This window comes from Oryza brachyantha, chromosome 7, assembly GCF_000231095.2.
Source record: "Oryza brachyantha chromosome 7, ObraRS2, whole genome shotgun sequence".
Taxonomy (NCBI): Eukaryota; Viridiplantae; Streptophyta; class Magnoliopsida; order Poales; family Poaceae; genus Oryza; species Oryza brachyantha.
The window spans coordinates 16,660,689-16,678,024 of record NC_023169.2 but is presented as its reverse complement, the minus strand read 5'-3'; the positions used below and the strand labels follow the sequence as shown (position 1 = coordinate 16,678,024).

The 17,336-nt window shown below is 42.5% G+C and overlaps 4 protein-coding genes across 8 annotated transcripts; 1 reads left to right on the top strand and 3 right to left on the bottom strand.

The window, feature by feature from the left end:
* Positions 1–1,522: 1,522 nt before the first annotated feature.
* On the bottom strand, positions 1,523–4,671 carry LOC102719312 (dnaJ-like protein MG002 homolog). The gene is made up of 5 exons (XM_006657919.2): positions 4,355–4,671; positions 3,870–3,944; positions 2,729–2,868; positions 2,442–2,579; positions 1,523–2,307 (listed from the first exon to the last, which is right to left on the bottom strand). Exons 1-5 carry the CDS (start codon positions 4,596–4,598, stop codon positions 2,086–2,088), a joined length of 819 nt encoding a protein of 272 aa, XP_006657982.1. The 5' UTR covers positions 4,599–4,671; the 3' UTR covers positions 1,523–2,085.
* A 305-nt stretch (positions 4,672–4,976) lies between these two features.
* Positions 4,977–8,652, bottom strand: LOC102720347. Of its 2 annotated transcripts, none has more exons than XM_040526448.1 (12): positions 8,509–8,652; positions 8,313–8,400; positions 7,920–8,019; positions 7,764–7,837; positions 7,607–7,675; positions 7,398–7,475; positions 7,096–7,220; positions 6,562–6,634; positions 6,197–6,255; positions 5,721–6,098; positions 5,527–5,629; positions 4,977–5,445 (listed from the first exon to the last, which is right to left on the bottom strand). In XM_040526448.1, exons 1-12 carry the CDS (start codon positions 8,595–8,597, stop codon positions 5,392–5,394), a joined length of 1,290 nt encoding a protein of 429 aa, XP_040382382.1. In that variant the 5' UTR covers positions 8,598–8,652; the 3' UTR covers positions 4,977–5,391. The 2 variants fall into 2 exon arrangements, with proteins under 2 accessions (XP_040382382.1, XP_015694737.2); XM_015839251.2 differs by having other exon boundaries at positions 4,977–5,450; positions 8,509–8,631.
* An 810-nt stretch (positions 8,653–9,462) lies between these two features.
* Positions 9,463–14,492, bottom strand: LOC102719029. 4 transcript variants are annotated; one of them, XM_006657918.3, is made up of 6 exons: positions 14,205–14,492; positions 14,030–14,107; positions 11,623–13,086; positions 11,076–11,270; positions 10,844–10,995; positions 9,463–10,452 (listed from the first exon to the last, which is right to left on the bottom strand). In XM_006657918.3, the coding sequence occupies exons 3-6, from the start codon at positions 13,079–13,081 to the stop codon at positions 9,943–9,945; spliced, it is 2,316 nt and encodes a 771-aa protein (XP_006657981.1). In that variant the 5' UTR covers positions 13,082–13,086; positions 14,030–14,107; positions 14,205–14,492; the 3' UTR covers positions 9,463–9,942. The 4 variants fall into 4 exon arrangements, with proteins under 4 accessions (XP_006657981.1, XP_015695401.1, XP_040382058.1 ...); XM_015839915.2 differs by having other exon boundaries at positions 14,030–14,492; XM_040526124.1 differs by lacking the exons at positions 14,030–14,107; positions 14,205–14,492 and having other exon boundaries at positions 11,623–12,036; positions 12,127–13,229.
* A 794-nt stretch (positions 14,493–15,286) lies between these two features.
* LOC102720067 (50S ribosomal protein L7/L12) lies at positions 15,287–16,023 on the top strand. Its single transcript, XM_040526211.1, has one exon. It carries the CDS (start codon positions 15,329–15,331, stop codon positions 15,818–15,820), a length of 492 nt encoding a protein of 163 aa, XP_040382145.1. The 5' UTR covers positions 15,287–15,328; the 3' UTR covers positions 15,821–16,023.
* The last annotated feature ends 1,313 nt before the right edge of the window (positions 16,024–17,336 follow it).

Sequence of the window (17,336 nt, the reverse complement as noted above, 5' to 3'; positions counted from 1 at the left end):
GCACATGCAGCTCTGATTTCTGGAGCAGCTGCAGCATATGGCTGCAATGAAATGCTGCATGGGTATGATATCCAGTGCCCCCTGTACCAGCCAAACTGGCTCAGGATTTTATTGAATGAACACCCAAGGAGGCGTTTATTGAGCCGGTCCATTTTGCTGTAGCCTTCAATGTTTGCTGTGGAGAGACAGGCATTGCCATGATCCCCCAACCTCAAGCTGCTCCTCCACCCCCTGATCCAGCCCACATCTGGCCATTGATTGGCATTCTACCATATGCCGAGCCAGATGGACGGCCGCGATCGCGCCGATGGCTCGCTGCGACCGATGGCTGGGCCCGGGCCCACCTGGCAGTGGGATGTGAGCCCTGGCCGGTGCACGTTGGTTAGGGTCCCAGGTGGGGAGGAGTGGTTTGGTTACCAGACAAGCATCTGGGGGCAGTCCTTTGGTTGCAGGAGCAGAGGACATATGGGTCATGGAGCCATTAATGATTTTTGCCTCAGCCTGCCTCACACTCGCTGTGGTCCTTTGTCTGAGGCAGTTTTCTGTATTGACACATCTGTCATCACATGACTGTACAGCTTCACCTGTCCGTAATCACCAACTCTCTCACCGTTCTGGTATCTCATCGTCTGCTTATCAGCTTGTTAGCCATGATCAAGATTTAAATTCTGAAACTTAATTGGAGAGTTTCTTATCCATCTAATTTATTTTATATATTAGCTTATAAACCACAAACATATATAACTTTTTTTACCCTTAAATCATTTTCGGTTGATTCTTCTATGGCTTATCTGCTCTAGTTCCGGGGTGGTCCCGGGACCCAAAAAAAATCATAATCTAAGGTAGATAGTATTTGTAAAAAAAAACTTCTATGAAGAGGGAAAAAGACAGAGAAAAAGAAAACTCCCTTAATAACATGTGATGGTGATTTTTCAATCAATTTTATACTTATATGCTATATTTGGCATGATATATTTGTGGTATTTAAAAATAAATTGGATTACCCGAAAATAAAATTCTCGATACGCCACTGACCAGTTCAAACGACCGGGTTTACTAGTTTTCTCAATTCTGCTAAACCAACTTTTTTTTTCTTTCCAAATGCATCATAATTGAAACTAAACCAAAATCATTTCATGCTGGGTTGTGTTTGCAAAGTTCCAAGATCCTCGTAGTAGTAGGTCCAGGACCATGGAAACTATAGCATGTGTAGGGCTAGTAGCTCTTGATCTTGATGGCTTAAGCTGCCAGTGTGCCATGCATGGCGCCGTGCCTGCTCTGAATGTCCCTGCCTCGTCACAGCGAGACGAAATCAATGGCAGGCAGCCATCGTCGTCGTCGCCGTCAGTGACTGGCTCCATGAATGCAAACAGTTAGAGAACAGATCAGCTTCTCCAATTGTACCGCTCTGCGCAGGGTGCAGGTTCTGAAGCTGCAATTTTCGGCATCTGACCACCAGTCATTGCTCTGCGACGCATTGAAAGTAAGTTTTCAGAGTTAAGAGAGAGATTTGGGTGCCGAGAGGACAAGATTGCTAAGTTCGGCTTTATCACAACATATGGGCGATCTGAAAATGTAATATCCCCTGCTCAATAAAGATAAGCTTTGGATGTTTCGGTAGTATTTACAAAGTGCCAGAACTTGGGGCACACACAGAATGCACTTTGTTTTGCTTGGACAAACAAGAAGATTACATAGTAACCCTAGCATAATTACAAATTGAATGTATAAAGTATACATATTTAGTCATATGTCTTGCAACCATGTCCATCTTCTGCTGCAAACAATGCAAGAGGATCTGCATAAAAAGCTTTAGTCGAATCTTGAATTATTCGGTTGCAGGCTGCGACAATTGGGCATGACGGATTGCGCTGCCATCTGCCATTTCTTTTTGCTCTGTGAGAGAATTCTAGATTTGCACCAAGAGGATCCATTTAGGGCCCGGCAGTAAGTGTATGATCCAATGTTTTCCATGAACTCGATTTTGCTTGTGTTAATATATATTCACTAAATGGAATTTTGGTGGAACCTTCTAGTATATGCTGGGTGAAGTGGATGGAATTTGTGAAAGAATATTGCATAGAGTTACTTTAAGAAGTTTTTGTTCTCATCTTCATCTGTATCTAGCTCAAGCCCCTCAAGAGCTAGAAGTCTACTGATCTCTTTCTTCTTGTCTTCCTCTGCCTTCCTGCGCATAATATCCCTCTTCCGCAGGACAAGGGTATGTCTCTTTAGAGTGGTGCTGTAGAAGTCCATGGATGCCTTCTTTTCCTTGGCAAACAACCTCCTCTCCTCCTCAGGATCAATCTGGATCAGGTATTTAGAAAATCAATAACTTAGGAATAAAAAGCATGAGGATAACACAATGCGAACGCCATCAAGCATTAATAAAAGGTTCCTCAAAAAATCATCAATGAAAGGAAGAAGTGTTCTAATATAACCTTTGATCGTGAGAGACGGCGTGCACGTAGCGTCATTTCCCGATGCTGCTGCTCAGCCCAAGCAGCTACTGCCATGTCACCACGTTGATCGAAAGCTTTTCGCTTTTTCATCACCCACTCCATCCATGCTTGAGAAGCCTGGTTAATGGAAAAAAGAAGGTTTCAGAACTAATCCGCTGTTGACTAGATATTTCTCTACAATACACTTTAACACTCGCAATTTCAATTATCAAAATGATCTAGAAAATTTGACACAACAATCGGTAAATGGCCAAGGAAATCTGGACCTTCATTGGATTCACATGATGCTCTCTGTCATATGCCCTTCTCCTTTGATCATCAATCAACAGCTCATATGCTGCTTGGATTTTGATGAAGCGGGCTTCAGCAGTTTCACCTTCCTCAAGGGTTCCCTTACCATCATAAACTAAGAGGACAAAATAATCAGATGGAATGAATACACAAAGTATTACTGGGCAATGCATACCAAAATAGCATTAATCAACTAAAAGGTGCCCTCCTACGGTATCGCCATGCACCAGTATATCCCACGCTTCACTTATTTAGCTGCAGGAAAACTACCGACCTGTCACTTCTATTTGCTTTATCAGTGCACATCGCCCTTTTAATAGCCTTAAGAGGACCAAAGTTTGATATTTCCTCCGTTTTAGATTATAAGACTTTCTGACCTTGCCTAGATTCATATGCATGCTAATGAATCTAGACATATATACAAAACATATATATTAATACATGGATAAATCTAGACAAACCCAGAAAGTCTTATAATATGGAACGGAGGGAGTACTTATGACTGTTATGAATCAGAATGTTAGTCGAGCACAATTACTGCAACTCGTACTATCATAATTGTGTCTAATTGTCTATTACACTTAAACCCCATGATAGATGAATAAAAGTTTACACGTGACGAAATAGCTTTATGCTGCACAAATTATGCATCTAAGACAAGAGATCAGATTTTTTACAGGCCTACATCATTTTACTTGATAAGATAGTAAAGCAAAAATTGTCAGCGATCAAATGCAACCGATTCTTAACCAAAGGAACAGCAACTAATAAGTATAGTCAATAATTGAAATAAGAAGCAAATTCTGTAAATAATAGTCAGCTAGTCATTAACGCACACCTTCTGTTTCCACGTTAATCCAATAATCCTAGAAGAGCAACAGTGTGAGAGAGCACAAAGACAGCGTACATAGTTTTCACACCAGTCAGTGACATGAAAACATACGCCTACAGAGTACAGCCTATTTAGTTACACTATTGATCAGGGAGGACTGTAGAAGTCATTTCATCATGTTTGAATAAACATATGGGATTATTAAGCATGGAATAAATTCTGAAATGCAATAAGGAGGAATGGAAGATTGCTGAATAGGAAAACAGAAAATGTAGAGAGCAAACCATCAGGGTGATAGAACTTGGCCAATCGTCTGTATGCTGTCTTTATTGTCTCCTCGTCAGCATCCCTGTCCAGCTCTTCCAACCATACAGCGCACCCCCAAAAAAATGCACACATAAGTTTCACCAATAATTCCATATCCACATTACAGTATATATTAAACAAAAATAAACTAAAGCATATTGAAACGATTTTTTTTAAACAATATGGTAACCAATCGACAACTTTAGATCACAGCAGTAAGCTCAAAAGATCAAAATACATGCAACCGATCCTGAATTTTGACCACGAATTAAAACCCCACCGGATCAAAGGCTCTTGACAGCGGAATCTATCTATCAGGTTCCACCATTTCACATAGCAAAAGCCCAGGTACCGGTACTCTACTACTACTGATCCCAAATTCATACACTCGCTCGAGAAATTTCATTTATGCTCTCTCTCTCTCTCTCTCCAGCACAGGCCATAGCGTGTCATCTCATCATACCGAGCGTCTCGTACGGAGACTTCTCCGAATCCCAGCTCGCCGCGCGCGTGGACACCCTCCTCCGCTCGCCCCCCGGCGCCGCCCTCTCGACCTCGTCGAAGACGAACGCGGAGGGCGCCCTCGACGGGGCGCGGAAGCTCCGAACGAGCGGCGGCAGCGGCGCGAGAGCCAGCCGCCTTGCGCTTCCTGCGGAGCCGGCGGCGCAGGTGTGGAGGAGGGTGGAGATGGCTCGGAGGCCACTCATCGCCGGCGACGCGGGGGCTTAGGGTTAGGGCTTGGAAGAGGACGAGGAGGAGGGGAGGGGAGGTCGGAGCTCGTGTTGCCGTTTCTTTTCTTTTCTTTGTGTGGTGAAATGGAGGGAAGGACTCGCGATGGTGACACATGGCGCCTCCTCCTCTGCACACGTGGATCACTTCTCTTCTCTAAAATTCAAAAAAATAAAAATAAAAAAAATAATGCAGGTGCTATTCTTATTCATTCGACTGCACCCTTGCTGCAAGCAAGAGAATACTCATACAGCAAAACTTCAGGTCAAGAAGTACAACTATGATCTTCATTTTTGTCATTTTGCAGCTGCAGGTAGTAGCAATATGAACACAGATTAGAGACGACCATATATGAATGAGCAGACACTTTTCAGCTATGTTGTTTTTATTGCATATCAATTACTGTACAGCTACATGTATATTTACAAATTGAAGGTGCTTCACAGATGCCAGCTGATCAATCACACCCTCTTCTCTGCAGAGTTCATAGTCACAGGTTATGGTTAGTTCTGTACATCAACCAAAAACCTTGTGAGTTATGATCAGCTAAATCCTATGCAGACTTGCAATGTTCTAAATTAACAGCTTGGCTTCAAAGAATCACATGAGCTGAGCCATCACTTCTTTTTGGAGCCACTGCGATCGAAGGTGTGGGCTCTTTCCCATTGCGCAACGTCTTCGACTCGCGACGGTGGTGGCGGTAGGATGTCACGCTCCACCATATCCCAGCCCTCTAAAATGTTGTCTGGAACTCCACCATGCTTTGTCGGTTTACCGCTGTACAGAAAGCTTGCGTTGGAGTTCAGTAGGGGGTTGTCCAGAGAGCTGGGCTGATTAAAGCAGAGATCCCTATCAGTTGATGTACCCATATACACAATGCAAGGCAAAAGAAAGGCAGTGGGTTACCATTATAGCTGTGTTCACACTGTCCATCAGGCTGCTGTTAGATGAGATAGCTGAGCTTGCCTTCCATATAGATCTGTTTAGTTGCTGTGCTTGCTTCTCTGATCTGAAGGCAGAATAGAGGATTGAACTTCTCTTTATTTTTGGGAACACAGTATACATAATTATGGATTATTATCCAGGCATGTTAACTATACCTTGAAGCAACGTTCGATTCAAGAGTAGCAAGAAGGGCCTTCAATGACGATAGCATATGAAGCAACTTTGCAAATGCTTCAAAAGTAGAAAGATTTGATGGCACATCCATACCCAATGAGTTATAACAGTAGGTGGTAATGGCAGTAACACTTGTCTTTAGTAATGATATTCCTCTTTGCAAGTCTTGATGCCTCTCCATGGAGTGAGAAGATGCAATAGAGAAGTTAAAGCTATTGCTTCTCTTGGAATCAAAAAACGATTTCTTCTCTGAATCAACAGAGTGAACACCAAAGTTACCCGAACCACTTTCTGTCCATGAATTGTCATCACCAACAGAGCAATTATTTTGCCTAGGTATAAAAAGTGGGTAGACTTTGCTGCAAAGAAGAAACATTATCACATCAGAGATGCTTTTGTATGTTGTGGAGGAAAAAATGTGGTGCACTTTCCCTTATATTATGGACTACTACTATACCTCTGGGACTGTCTTGTGCTCCAGTAGGAACTACGCTGCCATACACGTGAACAAGAAACCTAATACATTATAAAGAAACAGTATATAAGCCATGTAACCAACTGAATAACCAATTGAGAAAGCATATGTGTATCACAAATCTAAACAAGCATCACATGCAAAATATATTTGCATAAAAATGTAACGATCCTCACTATGATCAGGGAGATTGTAAATAAAAATATCCAGCAGTAGAGGAAATCTTAACGAAAAGAACAATAGTTATAGGACAAGAATGACTAGCTAATTAAATCTGCCAATGTAGCATGCTAATGCCAACAGCAAGCTTGTGATGATAGATTACATGGTACTGAATTTCATCTTACCCCAAAGCCAGATACATGGAGGGCAGGTGCGGATAGGATAGGAACTGCAATATTAAGGAGTTGTAACATGTACCTGCAACAAAACGAAATAAATTTAAATTCCATATAATTGTGAACCAAATGTACATACTAAAATATTATTACGCGCAAGCTGTTCCATAGTGATCTGCTCAGCCAAATAGAATGATATATATATAACACAATAGCACCTCAAATAGTTGTAGGTGACAAGGAAGACTATTTATCTCCACATATCTTCCCCAGATTTTTACTTCCATAAACTGATGAAAAGTGGTAACTTTTCTCTGTAGCACACTAGCACTAGGGAGTTTTCAAGAAGGAAACCACATTATACATATTTTACATAAAATTAGAGCATGCACAAGGATGAATTTGTCAAAGATCATGTAATGAACCATAGAGCAGTCATCAGTTTAACCATTTTAACTATTTACAATCGTAACATTCCAACTAGGTAATAATCAAATTAGATTGTACAGGTCAGAATAACATGTAATCAGAGCAAAGAAGTACCCCAAAGAAGCTGATAGCTCTTCGGATGGAACTGAATGTGGATCGAGACCACGAGGTAGACGAGCATTGCATATGACATCATACGGACCACTGTAGCCATCCTTCTGTTCACCATCTGTAATAACCTACAAATTGAAATGAACATATACAAATCCTTATCTAAGAATGGAACTCCAGAGATAGGAAAATGAAATCCTTTCTCAGCAAATGACGAAGAGGGCAAATAGCAGCATAATATCACTAACAGGTGTCTCAGTACATTTCAGTAGAAGCTCATGCTATAAAAAAAAACTAGAACTTACTTGTCGCAATGGGAACAATCTACAAAGCTGCTTTATGACTTTTGACTGCATTTTGAAACGTTCTGAGGTAGTTGCCATCTGCCAACAAAATATAAAGTCCTTCAGTTACAGGGGTAATAGGCCACATAGATAATGTCATAATGGACAACAAATGAGGTCTTACTACACCAATCAAACAAGTAAACAAGCAGAAGCACATAATGACTCACAAGACCCATCTGTGCTGCTTTCATGGCATTGGTGTGCATCACCAATGAATCACCTCGCTTCTTTTTCAGCTGTCAATTGACAAACAAGATACATGAAAGATCAGTAACCTGTCAATGTTTTAATCAAAGGGAAACACTGAGAAATACAGCCTCATACTGTGACGAAAGCCAAATTCAACGATGCAATTCTCTCTCTGAGATCACGTGATGCCTTCTCAGCTTTCTTCTTCTCTGCAAGAAGATCGATTCAATAACCAGAACTTAGTATCAGTGACTGGGATCGTAACATATACAAAGAGTACTCGGTGTTAACCTGTCGCATTTCGCCTTTTCAATTCAGTGAGATGATCCCTCAGCTCCTTGATATCCTGTGCTTTGCTCACCCTCCAGTTTCTCTGCTCATCCCCTTTACTCTGTAAAAAAACACAAGAAACAAGTCAAAGCTACACTTCTTCAGGATAATGGCCTAACCAAACACCAAAACGCTACAGCATACAGCTATTCAGACACCATTGTTATCCTAGGTTCAGATGTACACTACACCTCTCCTCTCGGCCCAACTAGATTTTCACACTTGCAGAACTTAATAATTAAACCAAGTAATCTAATCCAAACTGAGTAATCCCGCGTGTAAATTAGCAACCAACCGAGACCGAATTTTCACCGGCTAGGGCGAATGAGGTGAATTCAGGGCAGACCCACCAACCTTGGCCTCGAGGCGCGTGGCTATGCGGGCGTGGAGGGTGTCGCGGAGACTCTTCATCATCCGCAGCCTCGCGTGGTACTCCGCCAGCCTGCAAAAACCCCAAATCCAACCGGCACCAGACAAGAGTATGTAAGGATCAATCCACACGGAGACGCAAACTCCCTGATCGTATCGGGGCACGAGTCGAAGGCCCTACTTGGTGTTCACGCAGGCCGAGCAAAAGGACGGGAGGTTGGATCCCTCGCAGAGCGCGCAGCCGCTGCTGCCCCGCCGAGACGACGCCATCCTTCCGCGGTCTCGCGCACAATTCGAGAGCCCAGGAGGGGTGGGGGGGGGGGGGGGGGGGGGTGGGGAGAAGGGCTACGCTTCGGCAGAGTCGCGATTTGTTGTTACTGCAAGTCGCTTGCGTGGGGGAGGAGATAAAGAAGGATAATTCATTCAATTCTGGAGTAGGGAGAAGAGAAGGAACACGGTAGAGCATCCCCAAGCAATTTATTTATCCCATACTACATTCGATAAAAAATAAGCTTCAACATATCTATCTTATCCTCTATTTTTAAGACATCATTCATATTAGAAGAGAAACTCTATATAAAAAATATTATATATGGCTGATTTGCTAAAGTATAAATAAATATAAAGAATAAAACTATTTTAGATGATCATAATAAAGATATTGATCAAATTTAGATGAGCTGTACGATGCTTTTAGGGAAAAAAAACTACGAGTCAGTGACCCGTTCTTCTTCTTTACGGTTCGAATTGGGCCGAGATATGTATATGGGCCGTGGCCCGAGTTGTATGTAAAGCCTATCTCTTTAGCCTGTAAACTTGGCAATTCATGCAAATATTTTTAACTTATTTTGTCAGAATAAATTAAGAAGTTCATTTGTATCAATTACTTTCTCCGTTCCATATTGCAAGCCGTTTTAGTTTTGTTTTAAGTTAAGCTTCTTCAGTTTTAATCAAGATTATAAAAAAACACCAAAAATTACAATATTAAACTAGTTTCATTAAACTCATTCAAAGTTAAAGATGTTTGACAACAATTTTTTTTAAAAAAAAAATGCAATGGAGGAAGTATCTATCTATAAATTTTGAAGCGTGTTCACACATTTGTCTACAAGTAGTAAGGTGGATGAAGGATTCATATAAATTCAGAGCCCGCGATTTACCACTTACCAGGATAAAAACACAAACGGAGCCAACTAGTTTTTCTCTTCTTATGTGAGGCAGCATGCAGCCATCCACCCAATTCAGAAGGATCACAAAACACTGCCAGCTTCACAACGGAACCCATAGATTTGAGCGATGTCGAGTTCAGGGTAAATGCTGTGACCTAGCACATATGCATTCCCCAAGTTCATAGAAATTACGCTAAGCATCGTTTCCACCGATCAGAAAATGAACTAACATACAATCCAGATCGATATGGGCGAGCTATCGTTAACAGTTACGGAGTTGCACGAAACTACAGCTAGTTGTATGTACACCAAAATGACCACCTAGGCTCTGAAGGTCTAGCACTTGCAAAAGCCCCAACAAAATAACACCACCAAGCAGTACCTATCAAGGCAAGGATCAACTGGTAGTACAAACATGGCAGCAAGGGCAGCAAATTTGAGTCACCCTACACTTCCTTCTTCCCTTTGCCGCGTGCTGCAAGCTTGGCAGACACCGCCTCTTCCGATAACGGCATGTAGTAGATCCTTGGAGAGGCCTCTGTCTTCCTGAAGAGATCATCAAGAGTCACCACAGGTGGTTCCAGGTTCTTTGGAGGGGGCGGAAGCATCTTCGTCACAGGTCCATTGTCGGAGGTAGAAGGCGGCTTAGCAAGTGTTGGGAAGGTGCTGCCTTTGGTGTTGTAATGCCCTTGAGGAGTGGGTAACAGGCCCCTTGAGGTAACAGCAGCATGGAGAGGCATGGTTTGGTTGGCCTTGGATTGTTGGGAAGGTGCTGCCTTTGGTGTTGTGGCTGTGCTAGGGCTGATAGGTGCTGGAGATGGGGGAGGGGGTTCAAGTTTGGCCTTCACCTCAAGTGGATCAACAAATTCGGCCACTAAGTAACTGCCATTGTTTGGAGGCCATTGGAGGTTGTAAACAGCATTCCTTGTAGCCAGAGCTTCCTCCACCGACGAGTACTGGAAACATGAGGCTGGGTAAGATGGCAAGTTGACAACTCAACACAATCAAGTACAAAGAACAAACAGTAAAGAAAGCAATACGATGATGAGTAATTTGATGACTGAACTAACAATCAGGCACAACAGAAAAATAAACTTAATAGTAGCAAGGTCAGATCCAAGATAAATTGGTCATAACAAACCTATTGTAGGTAACAAATTAAAGAGCTGCAGCAGTTGGCATCATCAAATTTGCAAAACTTTAGAAGTAAAACAGATACAGTGCCAGGTAAATGAAAGGGAAAAAATAGTTTAGGAAAGGCCATAGTGATTTATAAGCACGAAAAACATTTTTGATAATATTCTGCAGATGTAACATAATTTAAATTTATGGAAGCTAAGGACATACTGTGATATAGCAATGGGTCTTGATGTGGTCCATCCAAAAGCTACAGACAGATCCAGTTTTACCAAGAAGGTCTTGAACAGCTTTTAAAGTAAATGGGCGGACAAACCGATCAATTCTCAAGGAAGTTGTTGCAGGTTTCTGGGGCGGTGGTACTGAAATATGAGCATGCCATAGATGAATTTGGCAAGAATGATGGAGTAAATACTTTATCAAGAAGGCAGAGAAACCTCACCTATCCTCTCCTTCGGAGAATCTCCATGTGCGGTTGAATCAGACCTGCCAAAAGAACGTCTTCGAGCAGGCTGATGTACATGCTTTAAAGCATCAGAGTCACTTAGTTTGGAAGTTGGTTGCTCAAGTTTGACATTATCCACATTCTGTAGGCGCTGACGTTTGATTGGCTCATTATTTGCAACAGCTTCTTGACCTTTGCATTTAACAGCAAGTTAGAGCAAGGGGGAAATCAGTTCAACCTTATATCAATTATTATCAATTATTTGAGTAATATGGCATGTTAAATGATCATAAATTTTACTGAAGTACCATACAAAAGTGAACATGTAGAAAATGTAGAAGAGCAGAAAAAAATAAAGAAAAAATGTTCCATAGAACATTTCATCAGCCAGTAGATATAATGCACTCCACTCTGGACACTCATAGATAGTGTGCATCATCACAAAATAATTATAAAATTTAGAAAGCAAGGTGTCATCATCAAGTAAGGAAAATAAGCAACACAGCAAACGACTGAGTACTGTGATAAGGAGATAAAGACAGACCTTCGGCTTTCCTCTTTTCAGTTGGCACTAATGGCTTCTCTTCACTTATAACTTCATTTTTTGGTACGTATGAACCCTCAGTGACAGTATCAGGAAGGATAACCTCTTCTACAACACGCTCAAAGGTTACATCAGTGTTTCCTTCGAGATAATCGCATTTTGCATTAGAATTCCCATGCTTAGTTTCCATCAGAGCGTCATCCATTGAATCATCGTCTGAACTCCTGTCCAAATTCAGTTTTTCAGGATAAACATTATCAGGACTGCGTTCTTTGTTGTCCAAGTTCATATCAGTATCTTGCAAAGGCACATTGATCAGAGGAAGATCTTTGTCATCATCTAATATCTGAACATTATCACTTATGGAAGGATTGATGGGTGATGGCTTGACTATATCCTGCTTAGACTCTAGTTCTGAATCAGAATTGTCAGAATTCAGGCAACCTTCTATATAGTTTTTTTCACTAACTGATAGAGTATTGTGAGAAATTAACATATACTCACTTTGAGACTCTAGATCTTGCTTGACTTCAGATACCTGGTCCTTTGGGCCAGACTGTATGGGCTTGCAGTTACTGCTTGTTTGCTCAGAATCCTTTTGGTCATTCTCATACATCAAATTATTATCACTGATTTTTTTCTTAAGAATCAGGCTCTCTGCATTCTGTTCCTGTGCATCTGCAACAGCATCAGCATGTGATGAAATACCATCTGGAGGTGATGGTTTTACTTCCTGCTCTGGAATATCACAGCCTATATCGCTACATGGTTCACCTTTAGCAGATGACTCATCCAACTTGTTATCAGTACCTGTATCATCAGATGGTATGTCATTGACAGTCATTTTCTTGCTGTTGCCATTGTCTGGAGCCTTCTCTGCAATAACCTCACAATTAACATCAGCATGTGAATATGCTTCTTTCATCACATTACTGTCACTTGGAACTGATTCTAGATCATCTCCTTTAGTTGCTTGTGCATCATCTAGAGAAATTTCATCAGTTTCTGCCACATCAATAACAGGAGCCTCACTGACCTCTGTAACAGCAACCAGAGTCCCCGCACTAACTTCTGCAGTAGCAACAACTCCTTCCTGATTATCATCTGTAGGAGCAATTGCACTATCATTACTTACTTCTGTAACAGGGACAAGGTCTTCATTCTGTTCAGCAACACCAGAAGGACCTTCATCAACATTTCGTTCTGTTGAAGCCTGGTAATTGGATGCATCAGTTGAAACAAGAGTCTTGTCTTCTTTTTGCTCCTCCACAGGGGGGGTTCCACTGACTGTTTCATTCCCTCCATCAATAACCTCCCCCTGAAGGGCCTCAGCAAGCCTCTTCACAAGCTCATCCTTCAAGCCTTTGATAGGCAGCTCCCTCCTACGGAGCTCATCCTTCAATTCAGTGACCTTCCACTGATCAATTGACCGGTTGTCCAGCACAGGATACGTTGACATTGTGACTGCAAAAAAGTTCACACTTATCATAATCAAAATGGCTAAACAATTAAATATGAACATTGCACAGCACTTCTACTACATCCATTTTACAATGTAAGACTTTTTAGCATTATCTAGATTCATATGGATACATATTGATATATAGATGAATTTAGACATAGCCAAAACATCTTACAATATGAAACAGAGAGAGTAACATATAAGCCCTGTTCACTAGTGCTAGCTGCGGGCCTGCGGCTGTATTGCATCTGCAACTACAATACAGAGCAATACAAAATGTACTGTCGCAGCTGCAGCTAGGTGTGCCAAACAGGGCCATAGTAGAAGGTACAATGAAACAAAAACAGACTGAACTATCAAACAACCTTCAGTGGAAACTGCACAATTACACAAATAATTAAGTCATGCCATGTATATGCAGTCTTGCAATAGGAATTCTGATGGAGTATAAGTTTACATGCAGACAAAGTTTGTTCTAAAACAGATACGACCCCGGGATTCTGGTGCGAAATTTGTATACCGAAATGCTCCATGTAGAAACAAAATTTTACATTCGACGTGAGCTGTATGTCTGCTACATTAGAGGGGAAAATGCAGTTGTAAGCGATACACAAATTAGGTATGAAAAATATTACATAGGGCATTTCCGCACACAAGGAACATGCAAAATAACATGAAGCAGGTAGACAGTAGAGACATCACTTCACAGCATACCAAAAATAGACACACATTGCACAGTTGCAAACATCTCCGATTACTTTCAACCCCAATCGATCCCCACCTACAGCTCTAATCCCCAACTTGACAATATAGTTACATGCAGCGTAGTAGTAATCCAGTGGTAGTCTAGAACTCTTGATTGTGTTCTAAACATAGGGAATATCGAATGATAAGCACCCGTGTAAAACCCTAAACATCGCAAAGAGAAGGGAGCTCACTGCTCACCTAGCAACAGCAACGCAAAGAAACCTCAACAGTGCACAGAGCAAAGCACCACCTTTCTCCCAAACCGCAAAATCCAACCTAAAACCACGCAGCAACCGGATCAAAACTAACACCACAAAAAAAAACACCCGGCACGAACGCAAACGCACGCGCGAATAGAAACGATTCCACCGACCAGCACCTCCCGCGAATCCACTGATCCCTCGCGTCCCCCCCTGAAATGAAACAACCGAAGAAAAATGCACCAAAAAATCCAAAAAAAATCCCCCAAAAAAATCGCAAGCGGATCGAAGAAGCCTCTCGATCAGAGAGAGAGGGAGAGGACTAAGAGCGAGGCTCCGCGCGATCGAAACGCGCGCTTCCTTCCGCCCCCCGCGCGATCTCTACGAGGGTTTTGCGCTTTTGCTCCGCTGCGCCGAAGCGTGCGAGGCGACAGAGAGAGACGTACGTACGGCGTGGTCTGCGTGCGCCGCGACCGCGAGTGGCGCTCCGGACTAGGATGGGGCAATGGGTAAATAGTACTGTTATTCCGTACCCATACCGACTAGTAAAATTCCATACTATTAAAATACATATACCCGTCATGGGTAAGAAAACTTCCTCGTACCCATACCCGTTTAAGTAAACCTTACCTATCAGGTCACCCATATCACCGCAAAAGTTTAAAACAATCTAAATACCACGGTTTTCATACAGTATATTACATAGACGCTAAATACTCAGGACATCACACATTTATATAGTGTGGTGGAAAAAATATGGATGGTTTAAATACCTATGGTTTTGGTTAATTTGATATTAGGCCATGACATGCCTTTAAACTTACGGGTATTTATTACCCATGGATAAATGAGTATGAGGATCATAAGAACACTTCCATACTCGTGTACCCATCGGGTGAAAGTATTTATACAATTATTTACCCACGGATAATATATTTAGCTCATATCATATCCTAATAGAGTAAATACCTATCGAGTCTCGGGTCACGGCCCCGTTGCCATCTCTACTCCGGACGCAGCAGGACTGGAGGTAGATGGTGCACGTCCTTGTCTCGGAGCGGAACAGCCCATCACTCTCACTGACATGTAGGCCCACCACGTTCCAAAATACGCCTTCTGTGGCGGGGAGAGAAAACGTAGTAATACGCCTTCGATCACTGAAGACGGGATAATTAAGTACGTCTTCGTGATTGGAAGGCGGATTGCTGTGGGTTACGTGTTTGTGTGTTCGTATAAGGGTCGTGGCGAATGGGCCAGAACCCTAACCCCTACCGCGTAATTACCAGGATTTACGGAAATGACACTCTTGTCGTCCAAATTCGCGCCGCTGATCCCCCGGCTCCGCCGCCTCTCCACCGCGGCGGCGACGGCCGCCGGAGAGGACCCGAAGCTGTCGCGCATAGCGGACGAGCTCCTGGACCTCTCCCCTGCCGAGCTCGACGACTACGCGGCGCTCCTGCGGCTCAAGCTCCGCCTCTCGCTCACTTCCAGCGCCGCGTCGGGGGCGGCCCCGGGGGCGGCGGGAGACGGCGCCCCCGGCTCCGCGGGCGCGGAGGAGGCCGCGGCGGCGGTGAAGACGGCGTTCGACGTCAAGATCGAGAAGTACGAGGCGGCGGCGAAGATAAAGATCATCAAGGAGGTGCGCGCGGTGACGGACCTGGGTCTGAAGGAGGCGAAGGAGCTCGTGGAGAAGGCACCGGTCGTGGTGCGCTCCGGGCTTCCCAAGGAGGAGGCCGAGGCGCTCGCGGCCAAGCTCAAGACCGCCGGCGCCGCCGTCGCGCTCGAGTGACCCTGAGCGGTGGAAAGGGTTCGTCTTTTTTTTCTGTTCCTATTATGCCCTTAGATCGAGGATGAAGCGTTTGTGCGTGCCTTGATTGAATTGGAATTCGATGCGATTGGGGCAATTGAGCAGGTGTATAAGAAGATGCATTTCTTGATCACATTGTTGTTTTTTTCACGAGTCTCAAGCTTAAGCACTGGTTATCATCTTGAATCACCCAATAAGCTCTACTTCTGCTGTTCTAGGTAATTTTTATGCATAGTATCTGATTAGCTGACTTGACTGATCAGGGTTCCCAATAATACTTGATGGCATTACTATTACCTCTAAAGATTTACTACATGATTTAGCCTTTGAATTACTGTGATTTATATGCGCAATACACGGTAATTTAGTAGTGATTCTGTTGGATAGAGACTTTTTCTGATAAGGTTGATTTTAGCTGTGCCTGCCATTTCTCTTCTTTTTTTTTCCCTGGATTCTATTCTGAATTATGCAGAAAAGTGTATATGAGCTTTTGCTACAATTACAAGTTTACAACAGAAGCAAATGCTGTCGGTAAATAAAGAATACAAGAGTGAATTTAAACATATATTTTAGGCCTGGGAAATGCCTGCAGGCACTCAGATAAGATAAGAAGGCATAGCGACCTGCGGTTTTGCTGCTGTTGAATCCTATACCAAGCAGTACTATGAACTGACTTAAATCAATAGGCAAAATAAATCTTTGTGCTGATGGCTAATGGCTTCAGACCAGTTCCTCTTTATGAATTGTAAACATTCCAGAGGTAGAGTGTGATATGACATGCTATGTTTCGCTCTACACTTCGCTGTAGCCTGTACTCGCTTGAGCGATATGGCATGTTGTGTTTCACTCTATGCTTCATTGTAGTCGCCTAGTAAGCAGTATCACATGTTTTTCGCTCTATTTCTATCTTTTGGGTGAGAATTTAAGAAATGTACAAGCTGACTGAAATTACCCACTCCTGTATTCTCAAATATACAGCCTTTGTGCATGCTTGATTTGTTTGAGCTGAAATGCGATGCCATTGGGGCAATTGTGTATAAGAATATGCAGTCTGAATCCATGTTTGATTGTCATACATTTGAATTTTGATATAAATGGTTAAACAAGAGAATTCCTGGCTAATTGTTTACAGTTTGCCTCCTAAATTGAAAATTGCCTGTGGCAATGGCATTTTTAACGAAACTTTCTAAATCGTTAGCAGGGTAGATTACTGGTTTGCCCTGATGACTTTTCTCCTTATGAGTCATTACTAGTACTCCTTCTATTTCATATTATAGGATATTTTGGCACTTTCTAGATCAATACATATCTTTATTTATGTGTCCAAATTTATTAGCATCGATATGAATCTAGGGATAGTCAAATATCTTATAATGTAAAACAGATATAATAGATCCGAATCAAGATGGGCCACACAAGAAACTTACAACAGATTAGAACATACATACTTGGAGATAACTCCATGCATCTCACAAACGAAACACTTCGGATGCAGAAG